We start from the raw sequence: 20,231 nt of genomic DNA, 5'->3' as shown, positions 1-20,231 counted from the left end.
TCTCCACCCCGTTCACAGCTGGGAAACCAAAATCTGCAGCAATCTGCCCAGAAATTGAGGTGGGAAGCTTGTAAAGTCCAATAAGAACCTGAAGAATCCACTGTACTCCCTATGTTTTAAACTCAAGTTGTTTCTCTTTAAGCTCTAACTTTGTCTGAAGGATCTACCAGACCATTTGGTGCTATGGAAACCCCGGTTTACACACTGGTGCATAGCCGCAAGCAATTAACTACCTTTAATTTTCATTTTCTGGGGATATTTTTGACTTGTGTATTAAGCAAACATTTATGCAAAACACCGTGGAATCCATAAATGTTAATGAAGTTGAACTTGTGTCTTTGCTGTAGCAGATAATCAGATTGATGGATTCATTGAAGTCTGCAAAACTTGCCGCGATGGCTGAGAGCTGCTAGAAAAAGACACAAGTATTTTTTATAACCAAAAAGCACATTCTGATGACTTTTATGTAGTGTGTGTGTGCGGGTGCTTTTAGGAACAGGTAAAAACCCTTCTGGGAAAGGTGATACAGTGATGCTGATAAATAAAATGAGCTCTGGTTTGGATTTGGTGTGCTGAATCCTGCTGTAAGGTGGGATCTGCTCTTGGGAAGCGGGGCTGGGAGCAGATGCATGGAGCACAGCACAGTGTGTGACGCTGTTTATTCCTCCCTCCCTTTTGCATGATAAAATAACCCATGAAAATAAATTACAAGGGCTTAATAGACACATGGGACAGGGCCTTTGGCAGTGATGCCAATCAGCTGTGCCTCAGCAGTACTCCTCTAATTAAAAACTGCAAATTATAACCGGCTAGAGCTGATTGCAAGGGCTGGCTGGGTTGGGGGCTTTGCTCTGGGTGGTGACACATGGCTGGTTGCTCCTTATATTCCTATTTTCTCTCCTAACAGGGTGGTGATGCCTTGGAAAACAAGCGGCCGGTAAGTCTTGCGATTTGAGCCTTTCCCATGCTGTGGAATCAGTGACATGCAGATGGCTAAATTTTGAGGATTGTCCTTTTCTTTGCTGTCATGGTGAAACTGCAGAGCACACCCCTCACACCAAAGGTCCCCCTAAAACCCACCAACTGCTTTTCATCCCTCTTTTCACCTCAGCTTTGCCACCTTTCACTGCTTTGCCCACTCTCACCGAGCCACCAGTTGCTGCCTCTCATGATGAACCAGTTGCTGCCTGATCTCACAAAAGAAACATTTATTTCCGAAAATCCATTTAGACAAACCTGACAATCGGAGAGACCATTTTGGGGGACGAGGGTTGGACTTTTTTCCTCTGCAGACATGCTACTTTGGGAAGAACTTCACACAAAGCTCCCACCAGCTGCCCCACGCACCGAATACCAAACCCAGACTTATGGCCCCTACTGTATCGTGTTGCACAGAATCTGGAGCCTTTTTGTCTGGGATGGAAAGTTTGAGGGCAGAGACACCCGAGATTCATCTCTCAGCTGCTCTTGGGACTCACTGTCCCTTCTCTGAGATACTGTGACTGCTGCGTTTGACTGCTGGGTGCGGTTTAGTTGCCAGCAGAGATGGTATTTTGGGTGGACACGCCATGGAAAAAGAGCCTATTTGTGTGTTAAACTTTGCATTATAACCGCTGGATTAATGATTCAGCTGGAGACAGGTTTTTTGAGGCAGGATGGTGCGTTCTGTAGATTATTAACAGATACCTGAAGCCTGAGAGATGTTTGTGTGGATTTTTTTTTTTAATTATTATTTTAACTTGGAGTTTTTGGGCTGGGCACTTTGGTTGTGTGATCCTGCAGGACGGTTCTGGCTGGGACAAAGCAAAGCTAAAAATAAAAACCTGTCAGCCCCGCAGAAATATGCGGTAAATAGCGGATACTCTGTGTCTATAATCGTCGATGCGCTTGGCTGGGGCAGCAAGATAAAAATAACAATAAAGATAAGCAGCGGGTGGGCGGCCTTTTGTGTGTCTGTCAGCAATCCCGTTCCAGGCACTACAGACAGTAGGAATTGGTACCGGCTGCTTTGCTTTTGACTTCCACATCTGCAAAGCTGCCTCGTTTTTCTGGCAAGCAGAATTTTGCTTGGCTTTCTGGGGGTTTTTTGTTGTTGTTTTGGGTTTTTTTTTTGAGGTGGCTTCAGGCTGGGATTTGGGTTTCCGAGCTCCCTTCATGATTTGGGCTTAGAGTGTGTTGTAATTAGGCTTAGGCAGGTTCCCTTAATGATGGTGGGAGTTATTAATATCTGGGTGAAGGGATGTGTGTGGACCTGCCGAGGGATTCTCTCCACATGCTATTTTTGCTTTTCAGAGAGCCAGGAAAGAGACAAAGAAACCGTCCCACTTTGCAATTGAATTTCTAAGCAGAGGTCTGCAAACAGGCTTAACAAACCAGAAAAAAACTCAGTATTACAGCTGGGAACTAGAAATAGTGCGGAGATGGGACTCAGCACCTCGTTAGACATCCCAGCCCCAAGCTGTGTGAGGGATGTCATGTTTTGGGGCTTTTCAGTCTTCAAAAGAAAACCTTCTCTGTGGGTTTTGCATGCACAGTGTGTCCCTAGGGGGGTGACATCAGCTCGTGTTGCCCGATGCGTGTCATGGGTGGACACGGACCTGACTCGAACATCCTGTCTTGGGGGTTGGCCTAGATCTTAAATGTGAAAAAGCCTCATCCCTGTTCCAGCTTCCAGTGATAAAATAACTTGGCACTTGGATTAGAGGAAGGAAAACGCAGGTTTGGGTGTGTTGTGCCCGTTTACACAGAATATTTTGTTTTTTCTGCATCAGTTTCCATCTGTTGAATGATCCTTTGACATGTTCCCATCAGCTGTGGTTGTTACTATTTGTAACAGGTGGTAATTTTCCTCACTTTATTTCAGGAGAGAGCTCTCTGTGAGATGCACAAGAAACATTTCAGGCTGTAAATTGTCAGTTTGAATCGAGGTCTCCGTGCACGCCCTGGGGCTTATCCCATGGTTCAATCTGAGTGTTGGACTCCATGATCCTGAGGGTCTGTTCCAACTGAAATGATTCTATGGTTCTATGATTGCTTGCGAGAAGACAGTTGTCCTTTCTCTGCACGTCTCACAATTGCAGTGTCCTTAGGGCATAAAACACGGAGGACAAAAAGGCAGCATGGTTATATATATATACACACACACAGACATATTTATTTTCTTAATGCTGACTTCTGTTAGACTCACAACCTGACACAAACTCTTGTGCGTGGGGTGTGTGGAGCAGATCTTTTCTTGCCTTATTCAGCTTTCTAGACCATTTTGAGACATGGAGTTTCATTTTAATGTCGAATTTGGTTTGGCAGCTTGGAGTGAATCAATTTGGCTCTGGTTTGTAGCACCTTCTTGTGTATTGGCAGCACAGCTCCTGTGGAGTCGTTGGGACAGGTTTCTTAGTCCAACCCTTGGGTTAAATAAACCCTTTGATATCGCCCATTCCTTCCATCGCCACCTGGAGCCGGTGATTTTGTACAAACCCAAATCCCCAGGCAGGCTCGTTGTGTTCCCCCTTCTCCAAGGGAGAAAATGTCTTAAGGCGACAAAAACGATGAGAAGTGGAAGCTTAAGCAGGAAGAAAATAGTGTATTCTGGATCTTCCAACAGCTAGTTTGGAGGCTGAATAGTCAAAAAGCTCCAAAAGTCATCTCTGTTTTATTTGCAGAAACTGTTTTGTGCTCAGCAGGGTCTTATGTTTGGTTGCTTTAAAAAAAATGAGCTGTTTCCTTGCTCTATGTAAATCTTGTCATGCAACCCTCCAGCGTTTCTATCTTGCAGTGAATCCATTTTAGGAGTCTGATTTCTACACCAGAAGGGGAGAGAAAGGACCAGCAGCAAGGAAAAATTGATAAACCGCCCCCAAAGTACCCCCCAACTTGTAGGTTTGTTCCCAACAAGCCAAGTTTCCCCTCTTCTTATTTTATTTACACTCCTCTGAGTGTATGTTCATACATTTGCTGACCAACGAAGCCCTTGGATGAACAGCTCCAGTGAAAATTATCCACCGTAACAGGACAAAAATAGTAGATATATCCATGTACATATAATAACCGCGATGTTTTATGCAAAAGGCAGCAGGTTTGAAAAGAAAAAACGTTTCCCTGATTAAAACAAAATCCAGAAAGTGGAAGTGAATAATTTCAACCCTTCCTCTGAGTTCAAAATGTCTGCAAAATTCTTTTTTCCCTTCAAACTTTGCAAGCTAGCAGAACTTTTTCTGACGGAATCCTGTCTGCACAGCTCCAGACATCTCCAGGTTGTGAAAAACATTTCAGTGCAGTCATTCCCTTTTCCAGACCTCCGCAGGCTTCCAAAACCTATTGCAGAGACGCCTTGGGCAGTTTAGGAAATCACAGTGATCGCTTTTGGCATGGATGGTTGATTAGTGGCAACTGAAGTCTGGCTCAGTTCAGAAATCCTGGTTTTAGGTGAGCTGGGTTGTGGAGCAGCAGCAGAAAACCATTGTGCGGAGATGCTGGGGTGCTGGGGATGAGTTGGGACCGGGCAGAAATTGAAGTGTTGAGTGGCTGGTAAAGCTCCTGAAGCTGAAAACATCGATTTTTCTGGATTTTTTTGAACTGGATATCCCTCTGGATGTTCAACCAAGAGTGACAGGGAAAATGGAATTAAAGGTGGGAGGAGGGAAGTGCAAAAACTGGTTCATTTTCCTGGGAGGTGGGATGAACTGGGAGATCCTTGCAGAGAGCAGGGAAGCGCCTGCCAATGTTGTATTCACAGTTTAGGAGAGAAATGCAACTCTGTCCCAGTTTTGCATCGTATCCTGGGCTGAACAGGCAGTGAGCATGGCAGAGACCAACCAAACCTCACTTGTGTTGGGACACGAGCCACTGTGGAGCACACGAAACTAATCCCAAGGACGGTGAGCGAGCGGCACAGCGAGAGATGGTAAAACAGCACAGAAAAAAGCCAGCACGTCACAGACTGGAGTGATGAGACTGAGTGGATTGAGCGCTGGAGCTTTCTGAGGATGGTGGCACCTTCGTGAGCAGCCGACAGAGCTTAGGTGAGTGTGTTGGAGTAGAAGCTGAAGCTTTCGGAGACCGTTTTGGAGTCGCTGCGGGAGGAACCGTTGGAGGTCATGTCCACAGAGAGACGCTTGGCCTTACTGCTCTCCTCCAGCTCCTCTTCGGCTGCGCCGACCGCCGAGGACACGGTGGTCTCGATCCGGCTGACCTTGTACATGCTGCTCTGTGTCTGCAGGTATCTGGCCGACTTCATTTCCAGGCCCTCGTACTCACCAGCGCTGATGAACGGGCACCATCGAAACGCGTGTTTGAACCCCACACGAAACCTGGGTGGGGATGGAAGAGAAGGGGAAAGGCAGAGGTAAGGGATGTGGAGTTGGCAAAAGGACCTTGCTAGAAGGGGGAAGACAGAGCTAAGATGCTGCTAAGCAACAACAAAATCAGTATTTTTCACTAAGGAGAGGGAAAAAAAAAAAGCTGATAAATCCTAATGAGGAGTTGGGACTGTTTGATACCTGCCCTCAAGCCCACAGGGGCTTTAGGAAAGACTTATTTTATTGTGTTGTCCCTGCATCTGCAGGAAGCAGCTCCTGGCAGAAGGTGGGACAGAATCATCCTGGAAAAACTCTCCATCCCTACTCTCCTCCATCTGTATCTCTCCCCTCTTCCCCTCCATGTTGCACCAAGATGCTCCCGAGCGTCACCTGCCCCCCCACCTGTCATTGAGGCAGCAGTAGATGATGGGGTTGTACATGGTGGAGCTCATGGCCAACCACATGACGGCCAGGTAGACCTGCTGGATAAACTTCTGCAGGTACCACTCAGGGTTGAAATACTGCAGGGTGAAGTAGATGTGGTAGGGCAGCCAGCACAGCGCGAACGTGCACACCACGATGATCATCATCTTCACCACCTGCGAGGAGAAGAGAGGGGAAGCAGAACTACCCATTGGACATCCCACCCTCCACAAGGGGCCACCTCTTTCTGCCTTGGAGACCTTTCCAACCATGAAGAGGCAAGGGAATCTTTGGCAGCAGGCTGGCTGTCTTGGTGAGGTGAGCTTTAAACTGAAGGACTCAGAGGGCAAGGATCAAAGTAGTAGCGCTCATGACATTGCAGCCAACTGGGGAATAAGCCAGGCCAACCAGAGCAGTGACAAATGTTCCTTAGCTGCCTCCCAAGAGGAAAAGCAGAAGACCAACCACCCGAAGTGTGTGTACCAGTGCACAAACAGGAGGAACTGGAGCTCCGTGCACAGTCAGAAAGTTATGATATCATACGAATAACTGAAACATGGTGGGACAACTCGCATGGATTGCAAATGGTTATAAACCGTTTTGTAAGGACAGGCAGTGAAGAGGAGGAGGAGTTGTGCTTTATGTTAAGGAGAATCTGGAATGTATAGAAGCCAACTACAGTGATTGTGGAAGCCCTATAGAATGTGTCTGGGTCTAGATCCAAGGGAAATTCTACAGTAGGTGTCTGCTACTGATCTCCAAACCAACGCAGTAAGGCTGACAAAGCGATATTTGAGTCACTTAAGCAAGCTTTGGGTCCCTAGAACCTAGTTCTGCTAGGTGACTTCAACTACCCAGACATTTGCTGGAAGAACAATACAGCCCACATGTCATCCATCAAATTTTGGGAATGCATAGACGATGGCTTCCTTGTACAAATAGGTGTTCTAACCAGGAATGAGGCAGGGCTGGACTTGGCTACTCACAAACCAAGAAAACCTGCTTTTTAATATCTCAGTCAGTGATAGCCTTGGCTGCAGTGATCGCAATTGGTCAACACCTTGTGTAAACCATGCATGTTCATAGAGGACACTCTGCTCCATTAGCAATGACCACACAACAAGTCCTGACATGTTTCTACCCCTCAACGAGGTATTTTTGGCTGTGGTTAGTTGGGGTTGGGTGTGAATGATGCTCGGAACTCCTTACCTTCCGCTTGGCCGAGACCTGCTCATGGTAGCGGTCGGAGGAGTCACCTGGTATCTCGCTCGCCCAAAGGGTGATGCCGACTACGGTGTAGGCACATCCAATCACCAGGAGCGGCAAGAAGTAGATCAGGATGGTCATGCAGAAGTGATACCTGTAAAAAATGATGGTTGTTGAATGTGTCCTCTACTGATTTGGTAGAAGCTTGAGCTGGAAGGCCAAGTGCTTCCCAGGACAAAGTGAATTTGGCATAATTCCTGCAGAGCTCAGGCTGGGCAGGACTCCCTGTTTTCACCCCGATCTTTTCCAAGGCTCTGCTGTAGTGTTTGGCACCCCCGCATCTTCCAGGGATGGGAGATAGAGACCGGTGAAGAACTTTTGTTACCTTCATAAGGCAAGGACCTGAAGTGGCTCTACTCTCACTTCTACTCCATTTACACCCCAAATCATCCTAGAGCTGAACATTTCCTCTTATCACACCCTATATCTGGGAGCCCTGCAGGAGAAAAATGTGGGTTTTTTGACATATAAAGGATGGGAGCATTAAGCTGAAGAAATAAAGGCTTTGCCTGTGGGGCAAACACTGGGTCTTGGATGCGGTTTCCATAAATCCTGGTCCACCAGCAGTTAAGCTGGGCTCAGGTGGCACAAGGCATAACCAAAAACTGCAGTCTAAACCTTTGCTGTGAAGGTTTATTACAACTTTTCAGTGAATTCAGCATCTGGATCAGTTTTCCACGATCTTTGCGTCTGTTTATAACAAGTATAAATAAGTCCAAGATGGCATGAGAGGGTCTGGATGGAATGGTTAGCTCAGGCTTGAGGCTATTTTATTAAGTCAGTAGGTTGTAATAGCGGCTGAGATTGCGGTGCATTCAGTAGAAGATTCATGTTAAATAGGAGTTGGTTTAAAAGGGAAAAAAAATAATGTTGTTTCTAACAAACAGGATGGGGATGGACTGTTTGACCTTGCAGGATCCTTCCTACTGTCGTTGTTTGTAAAAAACCTTTCCCCTGCAGAAAGATGAGCGATAGTGGAACAGAAATGCTGCTGCCTTGCATGGTGCTGCTTTGTAAAGCCACCAGATCCGGAGCTAATTTTCTCCTGACAGTTTTAGGGTCTTTGCCTGTGGTTTTGGGGTGTGTGCCCAGCTCGAGTGCAAGGTCCTGCATCTGTTCAAGGTGGTTGGGGCCCTTGGCCACCCTCTGCTCTTGAATTTGCTCATCCTCCTGGGTGCTTTGATTGAATAATCTCTCTAAAACGTAACGACAGGGTCAGCCCCGCACTGCCACGCCATCTCCTCCTCCTTCTGGACCCGCAATCTCATTTGGCCTCCTCTTCACTCAGCGCTAATAGCATTTGAGCTGGATTTTGTAGGGCTGTTTTCTATTTTGCTAATTAAAGAGGCGTCTCTGTGGCTCCCTGATGAAGGTTTTGTTGTGGTTCCCATGTAATGCAGGGTCTTAAACTAGCTGCAAACAGCTGAGAGAGATGCAGTGATGCCCTGGAGAGGCTGTTCAATAACGTAACCACCACAGACCCATATTTTCAGAGCCGCCTGGGCATGGCAAGGGCAGGGATTTCCAAAGAGCCCTGCGACTTTTTTCTTGCACCCTGAGCACTGAAAACCTGTCTCTATATTTGAAACCATCCATGAGAACTGCAGGATCAGAGCATGTAGAGAAACCTGAGGTTTGTAATTTAAAGCTCTTTAGTGTGGGGTTTAGGGTCTTGTAGAGGGTGGAGGAGCCCGTAGGAGTGATGGGCAGTGACACTAGGGCTGCCATCTCTTTGGCTTTGCAAAGCTCAGATGCTCACCATGGGCCGGTATCTCCCAGAGATTCCATTTACCAAGAGAAAGGACTCCCTGACTTTGGCAGAAATCCCCTATTTTCACTATGAACCAAAAAACCTATTATTTTTCATCACGGTGTTGCAAACAGGCCAGATTTCTTAAATAACCCCAAGGCCATGTGCGCAAGGGAGGGTGTTTGACAGCGGCTCAACCACCTGTCCCTGCCAAGTTATTTTGGGGCAGTAAAGTAACATCTCAGGCTCTGCGCTGTGCAAGGGGGTTCATGTGCTTTAGAGAGATGCTGCTGAGCTGCAAGTTATTTTCAATCCACGCCAAATATTTGGGGTTTGGCTGCGTAAAACCTTCTGTTTAATATCTGCTTTCCTGCCCTCATCTGTGTGCAGGTGCTCAGGCTTTAAATCATCACTGTCCCGTCTGCGTGCGCTAAGCCAGTGAGATTTTGTCATGCTGGTCGTATTTATCACAATGACCCAGAATAATTAAGTTTGGAAAACACCTCTGGAGATCAGCTGAGCCAGCCCCAGCTTGGTTCTTACCATCTTTGTTTTGCAATGCAAATAAATAAGAAGATAAATGATACTGTCCAGCAAACTCATCTCATTTTTCTTGCGGAGAGACCTTGGCCAAGCTTAGGTTGGTTTTAAACCTCTTTTTGTGCATATGTGTCCCCCGCTTTGGCTCCGGCACCATTTCACAGCGCTAATTCATTGCTCCACAGGACCGGAGATCACAAATGCCTTTTCGTTTTTATTTTTCCCTCTTTTTTCCTTTAACTCATGACCTTTAACTCGCCGCATGACTTGTGGACTTTAAAAAGCAGAGGATGGCTGGGCTGGCAGACCAGCGGGGTTGCCCGGACCCTTTGGAAATGCCAGATTTAATTAGCCAGCACCTTAACGAGAAGGAAAGAGATTCCTGCTGAGCCCTCCCAGCCTGAGCTGATGCCACAGAACCTCTTTTTGTAGCTTGGTTTTTAAGTAGTCAACTGAATTTTAGGGCTTTTGGACTCGGTAAATCCTAAACTGTTTGTTTTTCTGTTATTACCTGGCCAAGATATTCCCAGTAAAACCCTATTTACCTCTTACAGGAATAACTCTTGTCCCTGGAAGCCATTAGAGAGATGAGTTGCAGGAGAGGTGCTGCAAAAACCCATGTGTAAAAATAAAACCCTGGGGGCAATCCTCATGGCCAAAATATTACATCTTAGCTGTTTTTACATGAGTTTTGCTCCAAGGTGAGCATCCAAGAAGTGCAGGGAGCACAGTGTGGGGCAACGTTTGGGCCACAAACAGCACTAAACTCACCTAAATTAACCTTAATGTGCCCCAAGATGATACAGATGGAGATTTTTATTTACCGTTGAGTCTGTAACACTGACCCTTACTAGCGGAGGAGGAGGATTTCCCCATCCCAAGGAGCTTTGAGCCCTTCACATCCTTCCCTGCTCCCTTTTTTTATATATATGTATTTCTTCCTTCTATCCGGTGATTGTCCCCACTGCTGGAAGAGCCGAACTCACGTTTTTCCATACACGTTCTCGCTGTGCTCCGGCCACTCCACCAGACACACCAGCCGGCCCGGCAGCTCCTCCGTCACCGAGTAGTAACCCTGGGGAGACGCCAGCAGGAACGCCAGGACCCAGATGACACCGATGACAACCTTGGTGGCGGTGGCCGAGAGCCGGGGTTGCAACGGGTGGATGATTGCCATGTACCTGCGAGGTGAGAAGAGGAGAAATTAAGGCTGGAAAGTCCTGATGTTGCAGCTTTTGGGGCTTTTTTAGGTCTCCGTCGCACGGGGGTTGTACTTTTGACACCCTTTTAATGCAGCCTCTCAATCTAAAAGAGTGAGATGCTTCCAAAAAGAGATTAAGCAGAAAATACAGATTTGTGCTCTGACCAGTTACTTTTTATTTAATCGCCCACAATATTTAATTTAATCGCACACAATAGATACAAGAAGAAGGTGGATTATTAATAGAAATCACAAACTTTGAGTGTTCAATAAAGTAACTTCAATGATAGGCCCCAATCATGTATTCTTATTTAGCCCTTTGAAGCCTGAACAAAAATCAAGGTTTTACAAAGCTAATACAGTAGCATGTAGCAATTTATATCTTAAATACTTATCTAGCAGGTTTTAAAAGTATTTGAGGTGTCTACAGGAACAAAGGACAGCAATTTTGCTGCAGAATAGCAGGTAGGAAGGAAGCGATTTTATAAAGTCTTCATAGCATTTCAATTCACTGAGGAATTTTTCCCACATAGTGGGAATTAGTGTAACTGAAATTAAGAGTTATTTTATCTCAGGGGTGTCAAACTGATTTTCACTAGGGGCCACATGGGTCAGATGTAATTTTAGGACTGTATGAATGTCACTAGTCCACGAGGTTGATGTGGCCCCCGGTGAAAATGAGTTTGACGCCTCTGCTCTATCTGAAATAACTTTTCAAGAATCTGGAGCTGATGCTTCTTTTCTCTATAGACTAGTTAGTCCACACAAACAAACAGCATCAAATAATCCCTTTCTGTAGGATTCCCCAGCTGATACTCTAATTCTCTTGCAGCGTGTAACCTGAATTTACTTTATTTTAATCTTGCTTGAGACTCTCATAGCTGAAAAACAGCTTCACTAACGCAACCAGCAACTGCAGAAAATAACTTGTACAAATCCAGCCCTGTTTAGCAGCACCTTCTATAAAATCACCTCTCTCCGGTAGATCAGTGTTATGAGAGAACCAAAAGGAAGAGTTTTGCACCAGCGTGGGATGGGTGACTTGTGATATCACCGATATCTGCACCGCTCCAGGGCTCTTTTCCCCGAACATCACTCGTCATGCGCAAGGAAAGCTCCCACGGCGATGAGGCCGATTGAATTTATCCCTCTGCAAATCTGGTTTTGCAGAGCTGGCAGCAGCCAGCAGCGCTGTAAGGATTAAGTGAGTACGTCACCGATTGTTTTATCTTATTTCCCCTCTGCTCCGCGTCAGGCTTCGGGAAGAGGAGAAACATCGCATTGCTCTGTGTGTTATTGCCCGAGGCCTTTGCAGCCTCCTCGATTTCTCCCTTCCTCCCTTGTCCTTTCAGAGAATGGACAGTTTTTGCTTTTAATTTTTTCCTAGACAGCAAATACTCCCTGTGTTGCATTTTTGAGTGACCACTGGCAGGGACAAAGACGTAGGGATTAATATATAAATATAATACGTGGGATTTACTGCTGTCATCTCTTCCTCTGTCCCTGGGTACCAAACCTTCTCAATTTTGCAGCTGAAAATTCCCCTAATCCACCTGATAATTATCCCTTAAATCTATTTGGTACTTGAAGCTGGTTAGAAAGAACCAAAGCAATGGATGTCAGTGCTGGGGATGCATCAAGGTCTCATGCTTTCTGCATTGGTATTTTTAATTTCTTCATCATTGTGCTTGTGATTGGTTTCATGGGACCCTGCAAGGACTTGTCTCCTTCCTCTTCCTCATCCTCTAATGCCTGGTGTTGGCTCAGCCCCTTGTTTGCAGAGCTGGATGAGGTTCAGGTGGGTTTTATTATGGGGTTCGGAGCAGGTTTCCCTGGGTTTTTGCTCCCAAGCAGCAAAAAGGCAATGTGCCCAAGTTTGCTGCTGGTGCTCGACCTGATGGTTCAAGCTCAAGCATTCAATGGGTGGAAAGTGAGGGATTTCCACCAAAGTTGGGTTGTTTCTGGTGAAATATTCACTTGGAGAAACATCTGAGGCTGAGAAAGCAAAGCCAGCACTTGGTTGCAAGAACCAGAAATGCTTTTGCATCTCCATCTTTATTTCTGCTGCTGCATTTTGGAGGATTTCCTCATCGCTTTGAAGCACTTTGCGTCAATAGAAGCCATTGTGGTTGATAAAACATCCAAATGATGGTTGTAACGATGAACTAAACCCCAAGCACATCACCTAGAGGCCTTTCCAACCACTATCGACTTGTTTGCGACTCCGTTTCATGGAAGAAAAGAGACGGGAAAATCCATCCGACCGTGCTGGTGTTGCAAGGAGGGGGTCAGGAGGGAACAAACTAGTGGCACTTTAAGGAAAACTGTCCCCAAATCCTATTTTTTGGCAGCGTTTTCCAAACTGTAGGTCCTGAGCGACCTCTGAAATATTTGGGGGTGCTCTGAGTTCAACCAGAAGTCAGGTTAAAAAGGGGAATATTAACAGTTCTCCCAGACAGGGGCTCGGATGGGGAAGAGAAAAAATGTCATGAAAAGGGTCTGAGCTGGTATTAGAGACAGTAGGAAAACCTGGAGATAGATGGAAATGTACAAACATCCTGAAACTAATTAGACCATTATTTCGAATTAAAATATTGTATAATGATATAATAATTGTATCGCTAAGCAGAAAATTGTCGTAACATTTTAATAACTGCTTCCTTTATTTTTTCTTTTCCTTTTTTCCTCTGCTTGGCAAGAACGTTTGCAAAATCAAACCAGAGAGAGGGGGGAGAGCAGAGAATATGGTTTTGTGGCCACCTTATTTTTCTCAAATAATTCTCTTTTCATTGCAGACTGATCAGACTTCCCATGTTTCTCTACCCAATAGGTTTGTGTATATTCCTGTCTTTGAATTTTTAGGTCTTTTTTTTCATCCAGACCACATGTCCCCAAAAGCCAGTTTGTTTTCTTGCAATTCTGCTCATCTTTAAGCCAACCACTCCCCATGGTGTGTTTCTACGGTGGCGTTTTGTTTCCCTAAAATAAGATCTTCATTCCGAGCAACCAAAGGCAAAGCAGAAAAGCACCCCCTGGGTTGTTTTCTCCCCTCCACGTAGCTTTGATCTCCAGGCAAGGCAGTGGTCGGTGCAGCAGCAAAACCTCCATCAATCACGTCTTATCAGGCAAGAAAAACAATGTGTCAATCCTGACTTTGCTTCTCAGGGAAAATAACCAAACGAGTTTATTATTAATGAGTTTATTAGCTCGTATTTCTCCTTGCAAAGTGCCTCTCTCTGTCCTGTTAGGTTGTTTGTTTGTTTTGTAGTGGTTTTCCCCATCTGTGATAAAATGGGGTGTTGGGGTTTGCTGGGATGTGAGGAAGAGGAGCCTGAGCATCCTGCAGCAGGTGACAAACCACCGCGGGGCCTCAAGTCCTCATTTTTCATAGGGAATTGGCTCTTGGTTGCCGATTTACAAGCGGATTTCCTGCGTTAGGGAAAGGTTTTGTTCACGGGGCCATTTGCCCGCAGAAGGTGTTTAGTTGCGCAGACCTAATGATACTATTCCTCAAAGTAAAATTACGTGCAGTTTCTCTCTAAAGCGATGGCAGTGCCACATTTAAGCACAAACCATTACGGTTTGCAAACTCAGGAGAGACCCGGTGTCCTCGCGGCTGCATTTTCTTTGCACCTTTCCCACCATATTTAATGTTTTAAATCCCCCATATTTAATGATCTAGGCGCTAAAACACTCAACTTTCCACCAGCCGCCATTTGATGACGTTTGCTGTTGTTTTAATATTTTATTGTGGTTTGGGGGGGTGTTACCATGACGATGCAATAGTATTTAAGTACAATGTTGTAGCAGGGTAGCTCCGAGCCTATCGGTTATTAAATAGATATTGCATTCGAGGCAGCGGAGCCATTTATTAATTGTGTCTGGAGATCTGGAGTCTGCCTGGCTCACTAACATTACCCAATTGTTTCCACCCTCATGGAGATGAGATTAATACAATAGCAAAAATTTATGAAGCTTTTTTCATGCCAGGGTTTCCTTATCTGCTTCATTAAGTAATAAGGATGTGACAGATAACAGATGAGTAAGAAAGAGGCTGCAGAGTTGGTGCCGTTTGGTATTTTGCACAATTACCCGTCCTGAGCAGAGAGCGCAGAGTCAGCCCTGGGGGAATTTGCAACCAAATGGGAGCAGATGCCGGATTGAGGTGGGTCAGATACCTCCAGCACCGCTTTGGGTCCTTCCTATGGAAAAACCAAAAAGCTTCTTCACAGAGAAAAACCTGCCTTTTTGCTTTCTGCGAGGATTACATCGCAGCCGTGTGGGTGCAAAAATACCGTCACTCGAGCAGGTTTGCAAAGCAACGCTTGGCCTCATCACGCCGGTCCCAAATCCCTCATATCTGAGCGATGGTTGAGAGCCCCGTGTGCTCGAAATAACGTGGGGGACGAAGCCACTGCGAGCAGCCACGTCCTTCTATTTATCACTTTGACATAAACCAGCGCCCATCCAACCTGCGGGACATATAGCGAGACCCGAGTGATGCTCAACGCCTGGTGAAGTGTCTTTGTCAAGCAGGAGGCTGCAGGTTTCTCACCAGCATCTCTCTTTTTGAAAGCAGAGCGCTATTTCCCTTGAGCGTGATCGAAAGGGACGTGTCACCGTCACTGAACAGTGACCTGACTTGTGCCGACAGCTTTGCAAACTCCCCTGAATGGCACGCTGGGTTTTAAAAGCCCAAATGCAGGTGAAATGGGATAAAACCGCAGCGCCGGGGTGGGATGGGAGAGGAGAACCCAAAGCACAACCCAGCCCCGCTGCAAGACTCTGCAGGTGTTATTTGAGGCATCATCTATACGACTAGTTAGTCCCGGCACTGGTTTGTAGCTGGAGAACAAAATAACATTAAATACAGGGCTGGTGACCCATGAGACCTGGCACATGAGTGTTTCCCGCTGGACTGTTAAGGAATTAAGAAGAAATTAAGGAATAAATTAAGAAAATTACAGGATAAAGCAAATATCTCACCAGAGGCCCTCATGCTCCTATCATGGCTTGTGCCAGCACCCAGCCTGCAGGTGAGCACCACGATCACCCCAAAAGTGTGGGCAAAGATGTAATTTATTTTTTGACAGCCTGAATTAATATCTAGTAGGTGTTGGAGGGGATTAATTCTGGTTAATCCCCGTCAGATCAGAGACTATTGCTGGGAGCTGGGGCATAAACCAGCCTTGATGAGCGAGGCCTCACCACGGCGTTCCCTTGGCCATCCCCAAACTGGGAAATGGATGTTCTGAGCCAGCTCCGTGCTGCGGATCCAGCACCTTCGGAGGGTTTTTTGTTATTTGGCAATGCTGAATTTTTCAGGAATGCAAAAAGCTGGCTCTAAACTCAGATTCTTTTCCCTTCCCTCTTGCTCTTTCCTCTTCCAAATTCAATCCCACGATTACACAGTGCCGGGCGCAAAGTCCTGCTCTGCAAACCTCAGAAGTCCATTAAGTCAAGATTTAAAAAAAAAACCCAACCCTAGTGCTATATTAGGGTGTAAATGACTAATTAATCTGTCTGTGTGCTGCTGTAATTTGTCCTCTCCGGAGGGTTTCTTATTGCAGTAATCACCTCTTGGGGAAGGCCTGAGGTCGCTGAGCTGCTGAATATATTCCTGATATTCAGCTGTTTCGTCCAACCTGGGAGTTCAAGCTTGCAAGCAGTAAATAATTTTCCGAGCCAGTTTTTCCGCTGCAAATAATATGGGCTTGGGGAGATATTACCAGGTCTCGGCTGCAGCTTCGCAATTTTCGGAGCCACGGTGGTGAATGGAAGTTGGCGGATTGGATGGGTTTTCTGCAGCTCCTGCTGGCAAATTGATGAATCTTGAGACACCTCATATAATTTGCCAACTCATTTGGAAATCAAAAAGGGGAATGTAAGGGATATAGAGGTTTGATTGCCCAGCCCTGCGTTGGTGGAGGTCGGAGAGGGGGTATTTTAATGTGCAAACCCAGCAAATTGGTGTAGGAGCTGCAGGTCAGTGCCACTATATGTCATTTTTATAGCTGTTTTAATGCAGAGGACACTTTGCAGAAAAGGGAAATCACTTTGTGTTAAATAACCCAAGTCTGCACAGTTTGTCTTGTGACAGGACTCTCACCCTTCTCACCATAATTTGTTCGGTCTGTGGTGTTTTTGGCTTAGCTCCCTGGAATTTTGAGATCTGATTCTGCAAGTAATCCAGGATCTTCACCTTTGGCTGCGTTCCTGATCGTTCATCATCACGAACTCATTCCCCCATCAGATCTTTGCTGACGATGCTCAGAAATTAATCCAGATCCCAAGGGGTGAGAAAACATCAACAGTTTAGCTAACGATGCTCCATCCCATGTGTTGTAGATATTGCAACATAGTGATGTCCAGAATTTTGGCTTTTTAAAACATTTTCTTTAAGTGTGGCTGCAAATTAGCTCAAACTCACCATGGGCACCGCCGGGCTCTCACTTTTCCTGGAAAATTGGGGAAAAAACCAGGATTTTCTGTCTCTCTTTCAAGTGATTTAATTCCCAAAGAGAGTTTGAAGCCGGAGGGGATATATGATATGCTCTGGCACCAATATACCCCAAAACAGCGGATATGGTGAATTTTATAGCACCAAAGCGACCCATTTGGGCCCCACTTTTGCAGGATGCCGAGCAGCAGCATCGCGGCTTTTCCTGCACAGACTGTACCAGCTGCCAGCCTGGACTCCTGAATTTCCTGCTATTGTTGTCAGCTTTGGAATAACAGTCCTTATAGGATTAACTTATTTCTTCACTGCTTGTGCCCAGGGTAAAGTAGATCCCGGTGCAAGAGCGCTCAAGCAAAAGCTTTTTCCTTCTTGCACAAACCCACAGTGACTCCTGCAAAAAAAGCCATTGGGGGAATCAAACCCACGGCCACACTTCTCTCAATGCCTCTTTTTACGGCTGTGCCGGGTCTTTCCAAGGCACTTTCGTACCCTCCGTCGAGGTTGTTCTGGAAATTGCTTGTAGAGAACAAAGTGGGATTGATTTAGGGGAGCGATCTGCAGAATGAGGCTTCTCTGAGCCCCCGAATCCAACCGCTCCGATAGATGGTTTAATACAGTTTGCGAACACGAGGCACAATCTATTCTGCTTTTCTTCTTTTTGATGAAAATCAGCCTTGCAGTCACGTTTAATTTCAGATACATCCTGCCTGTGAATAACTCATTTTCCTGAGCCTACCTGGCTCTGCTGCTCCAAATTCAGGTATTTCCTTGTCCTCACATGGATTTTGCTGCTTTGCCAGAACAAATTCTTCCCTTTTAGATTCCTGGAACAAGTTCCTGCATTTTATGTATTTAAGACCCTATTGTCAGGTCTGGGGCACAGGAAAACAAGCGATTTTATAGATAATGTTGCATGCTGCTTGCCTGAGGTGGCATAGAATGGACTTTGCTGCCTTCACCTTCCCAGTTTCCCAATTTGCTGGGAATTTGGGGTTAAGAAATGCAGCAGGTGTTTGCACACCAAGGCTGCAGCTTTTTTTGGGTATTTCTCGAGCACACACAGGTTTTGCAGCCATGGGGAAACCAAACCTCTGTCGTGGGGTTTGCAGATGCAAGAAGAAAGCTGAAAATGCCAATTTCTCCCCTAAAATTGAGCCTCGGGCTCCCTTTGCTGCCTGTTCTACACAGGCTGTTCCAGCTTTGCTTTTGTGGTTATTCAAGGGTGTGGAGTGAAGGCTAAAACCCGAACTGTTAAAATAAAGTCATCTCTAAAATAAAATCATCAGAACCTGAAAGAGGCTTTGCCGGCTGATCCCAAACATCTTTAAGACGTTCGTGGGGTAGGAACAGAGCCACGCTGGTACTATTCCTGTTTTTATTTATTATTGCCTTAATTCTTCTCTTGTCTCTGATATGAAAAGTTGCCTATGTCTGATTTATTTTGGGCAGAGGGTCTTGTAACCGCTCCAGAGCGAACCGAGAACCTGAGCTTGTTTTTAAGGCAGAGCATCCTCCCTTTCTGGCTCCGTTTCCTGAGCTGTCAGCGCCTGAGTTGTGACAACGCTATAATTTCTCGCAGGGAAATATCTCTGCCAGTTTGTGCGGCGCTTTGACATCGTCTCCAAATGTGCCGGCATACGGCAATGCAAATCTTCCCCCCCCAGCATGTGTATCCCCAGCCAAAATGTCTTTTATTCCTTGGGAAAAAGGACCAAAAAAAGGTGTTGCAGAGCTGGAGAAATATGTTACGCTGGAAAATCTGTTGCGCTCCAAACGCTGCTACTCGAGAGGGAATTGCAAAGCGGCTCGAGAGCCTTGATTATCTCTAGCGCTGGTGTGAAAATGCCACGGAATAAAAGATTTCTTGGAGGGGAGAGAAGAGGGAGCTGCGCAGTGGAGGTGATGGGTGCGTGGATGTTTTGTGGCTCATCTCTGCAGTGACACGGGCAGTGTCCCCTGTGCCATCGCACCGAGTGCTGGCCGAACTTTGGATCGTGGCAAAAGGCAAGTGGGATCTTGTTCTACCAGGCAATAAAAAGAAACTAAGCTACGCTGGCTGCAGCTAAATAAGAGAAATTCCTGGCACCCAGCTCTCCCAAGGGCCTGATAAAATCAAGGTGGGTTTGCTTGGGGGAGAACGGTGACACAGAACAACATCCACCCGCCAAGGCGAGATGTTTTCCCCAAGCCCAACCTTCTCTCCAAGGCTCCTTAGATGCTTTCCAACCCAGATCAAGCAACAAGAAATGATCCTGCAGCACAGCGGAGGTGCGTCCGATGCAAGCACGTATTTTATGGCATGAGATGATGCCATTTTGTGCTAAGTTTTCCACAAGGAGGTTGGGAAAGGAAGGGAGAGGACGGCGACGCCGCACACCCAGCACATGCTACCGACGCACACGGGGGTTACAAAGCATTTTCTTGAGCTCCTTTACAGAGCAGACAAACCATTCCCCAAACCACCTGCAAGCAAGGAGGGGAGAGGGATTCTTTCTACCCCTCTTTTACCAAAATGAGTTTTATTTTAATTGCAACATTCTCCCATAACCAGAGAGCAGACGGAGCTGAGCGCAGCCCCCAAGTACCGGGGAAAGTTTGAGATTTGATGCTTAGAGCTCACCTGTCCAGGGCTATGGCCGTCATGGAGTAGATGCTGGCGAAGACGGCGGCGATGGGGAAGAAGTTGTGAAACTTGCAGTAGAGCAGCCCGTAGTACCACTCGTTGTGGACAGCGTAGGTGAAGTTCACCACCGTGTTGAAAGCCGACATGGAGGCTTCGGCAAACGCCAGGTTCACCAAGAAGTAGTTAGTGACGGTTCGCATCCTTTTGTGAGCCAGGATGATCCACATCACCACCACGTTCCCCACCACTGACACCACCACGATGAGGGCATAGGCAACGGCCCACAGGGCAACCTGCCACGGCGGCTGCACGAACTGGTTCGAGAAGGACTCGTTGAGGGAGGCGTTGAGCAACCACTGCTGCTCCAGCTCCGCTTCCAGCGGCGGAACGTTCTCCATCGCCCCACGACGCGGCCAGGCCCAGCACACCAGTGTTTTGGGGCGCAGGTTCTGCTGGTTTGGGGTGCAGCAGGATCAGGGTGCAAGAGGCTTGGGGTGCGGATCCCTCCTACTTCAGGGTGCAGCCTTTTTGGGGGTGTGTGACTGATTTAGGGTGCAGGTGCCTCCCAGTTTGGGGTGCAGGGCTTGTGCACGGCCCGCCTGGGCAGCCTTTTTGGGGTGCGTGGCTGGTTTTGGGTGTAGGTGCGTCCCAGTTTGGGGCAGCTGGTTTGG

The 20,231-nt window shown here is 46.6% G+C and overlaps 2 protein-coding genes across 3 annotated transcripts in view; one reads left to right on the top strand and one right to left on the bottom strand.

The window, feature by feature from the left end:
- The window catches only part of LOC309450129 (tetraspanin-15-like), a 76,096-nt gene that overhangs the window by 5,407 nt on the left and 50,458 nt on the right, over positions 1-20,231 (top strand). Inside the window, exons 2-4 of one of the 2 annotated variants that reach the window (XM_082072794.1) lie at positions 908-937; positions 10,251-10,464; positions 11,463-11,685. The gene's annotated coding sequence lies outside the window, so the exon portion shown is untranslated. The remainder of the gene's footprint in view (positions 1-907; positions 938-10,250; positions 10,465-11,462; positions 11,686-20,231) is intronic. The other variant, XM_082072795.1, reaches the window with a different exon arrangement.
- On the bottom strand, positions 5,018-19,958 carry TACR1 (tachykinin receptor 1; the record flags this gene model as incomplete). The annotated part of the gene is made up of 5 exons (XM_082072793.1): positions 5,018-5,309; positions 5,700-5,896; positions 6,930-7,080; positions 10,263-10,457; positions 19,558-19,958. The coding sequence occupies 5 exons, from the start codon at positions 19,956-19,958 to the stop codon at positions 5,018-5,020; spliced, it is 1,236 nt and encodes a 411-aa protein (XP_081928919.1).

This window comes from Streptopelia decaocto, assembly GCF_964273445.1.
Source record: "Streptopelia decaocto genome assembly, chromosome: 25".
Classification (NCBI taxonomy): Eukaryota; Metazoa; Chordata; class Aves; order Columbiformes; family Columbidae; genus Streptopelia; species Streptopelia decaocto.
The sequence above is the reverse complement of the archived record's forward strand: the minus strand, read 5'-3'. Positions and strand labels throughout refer to the sequence as shown.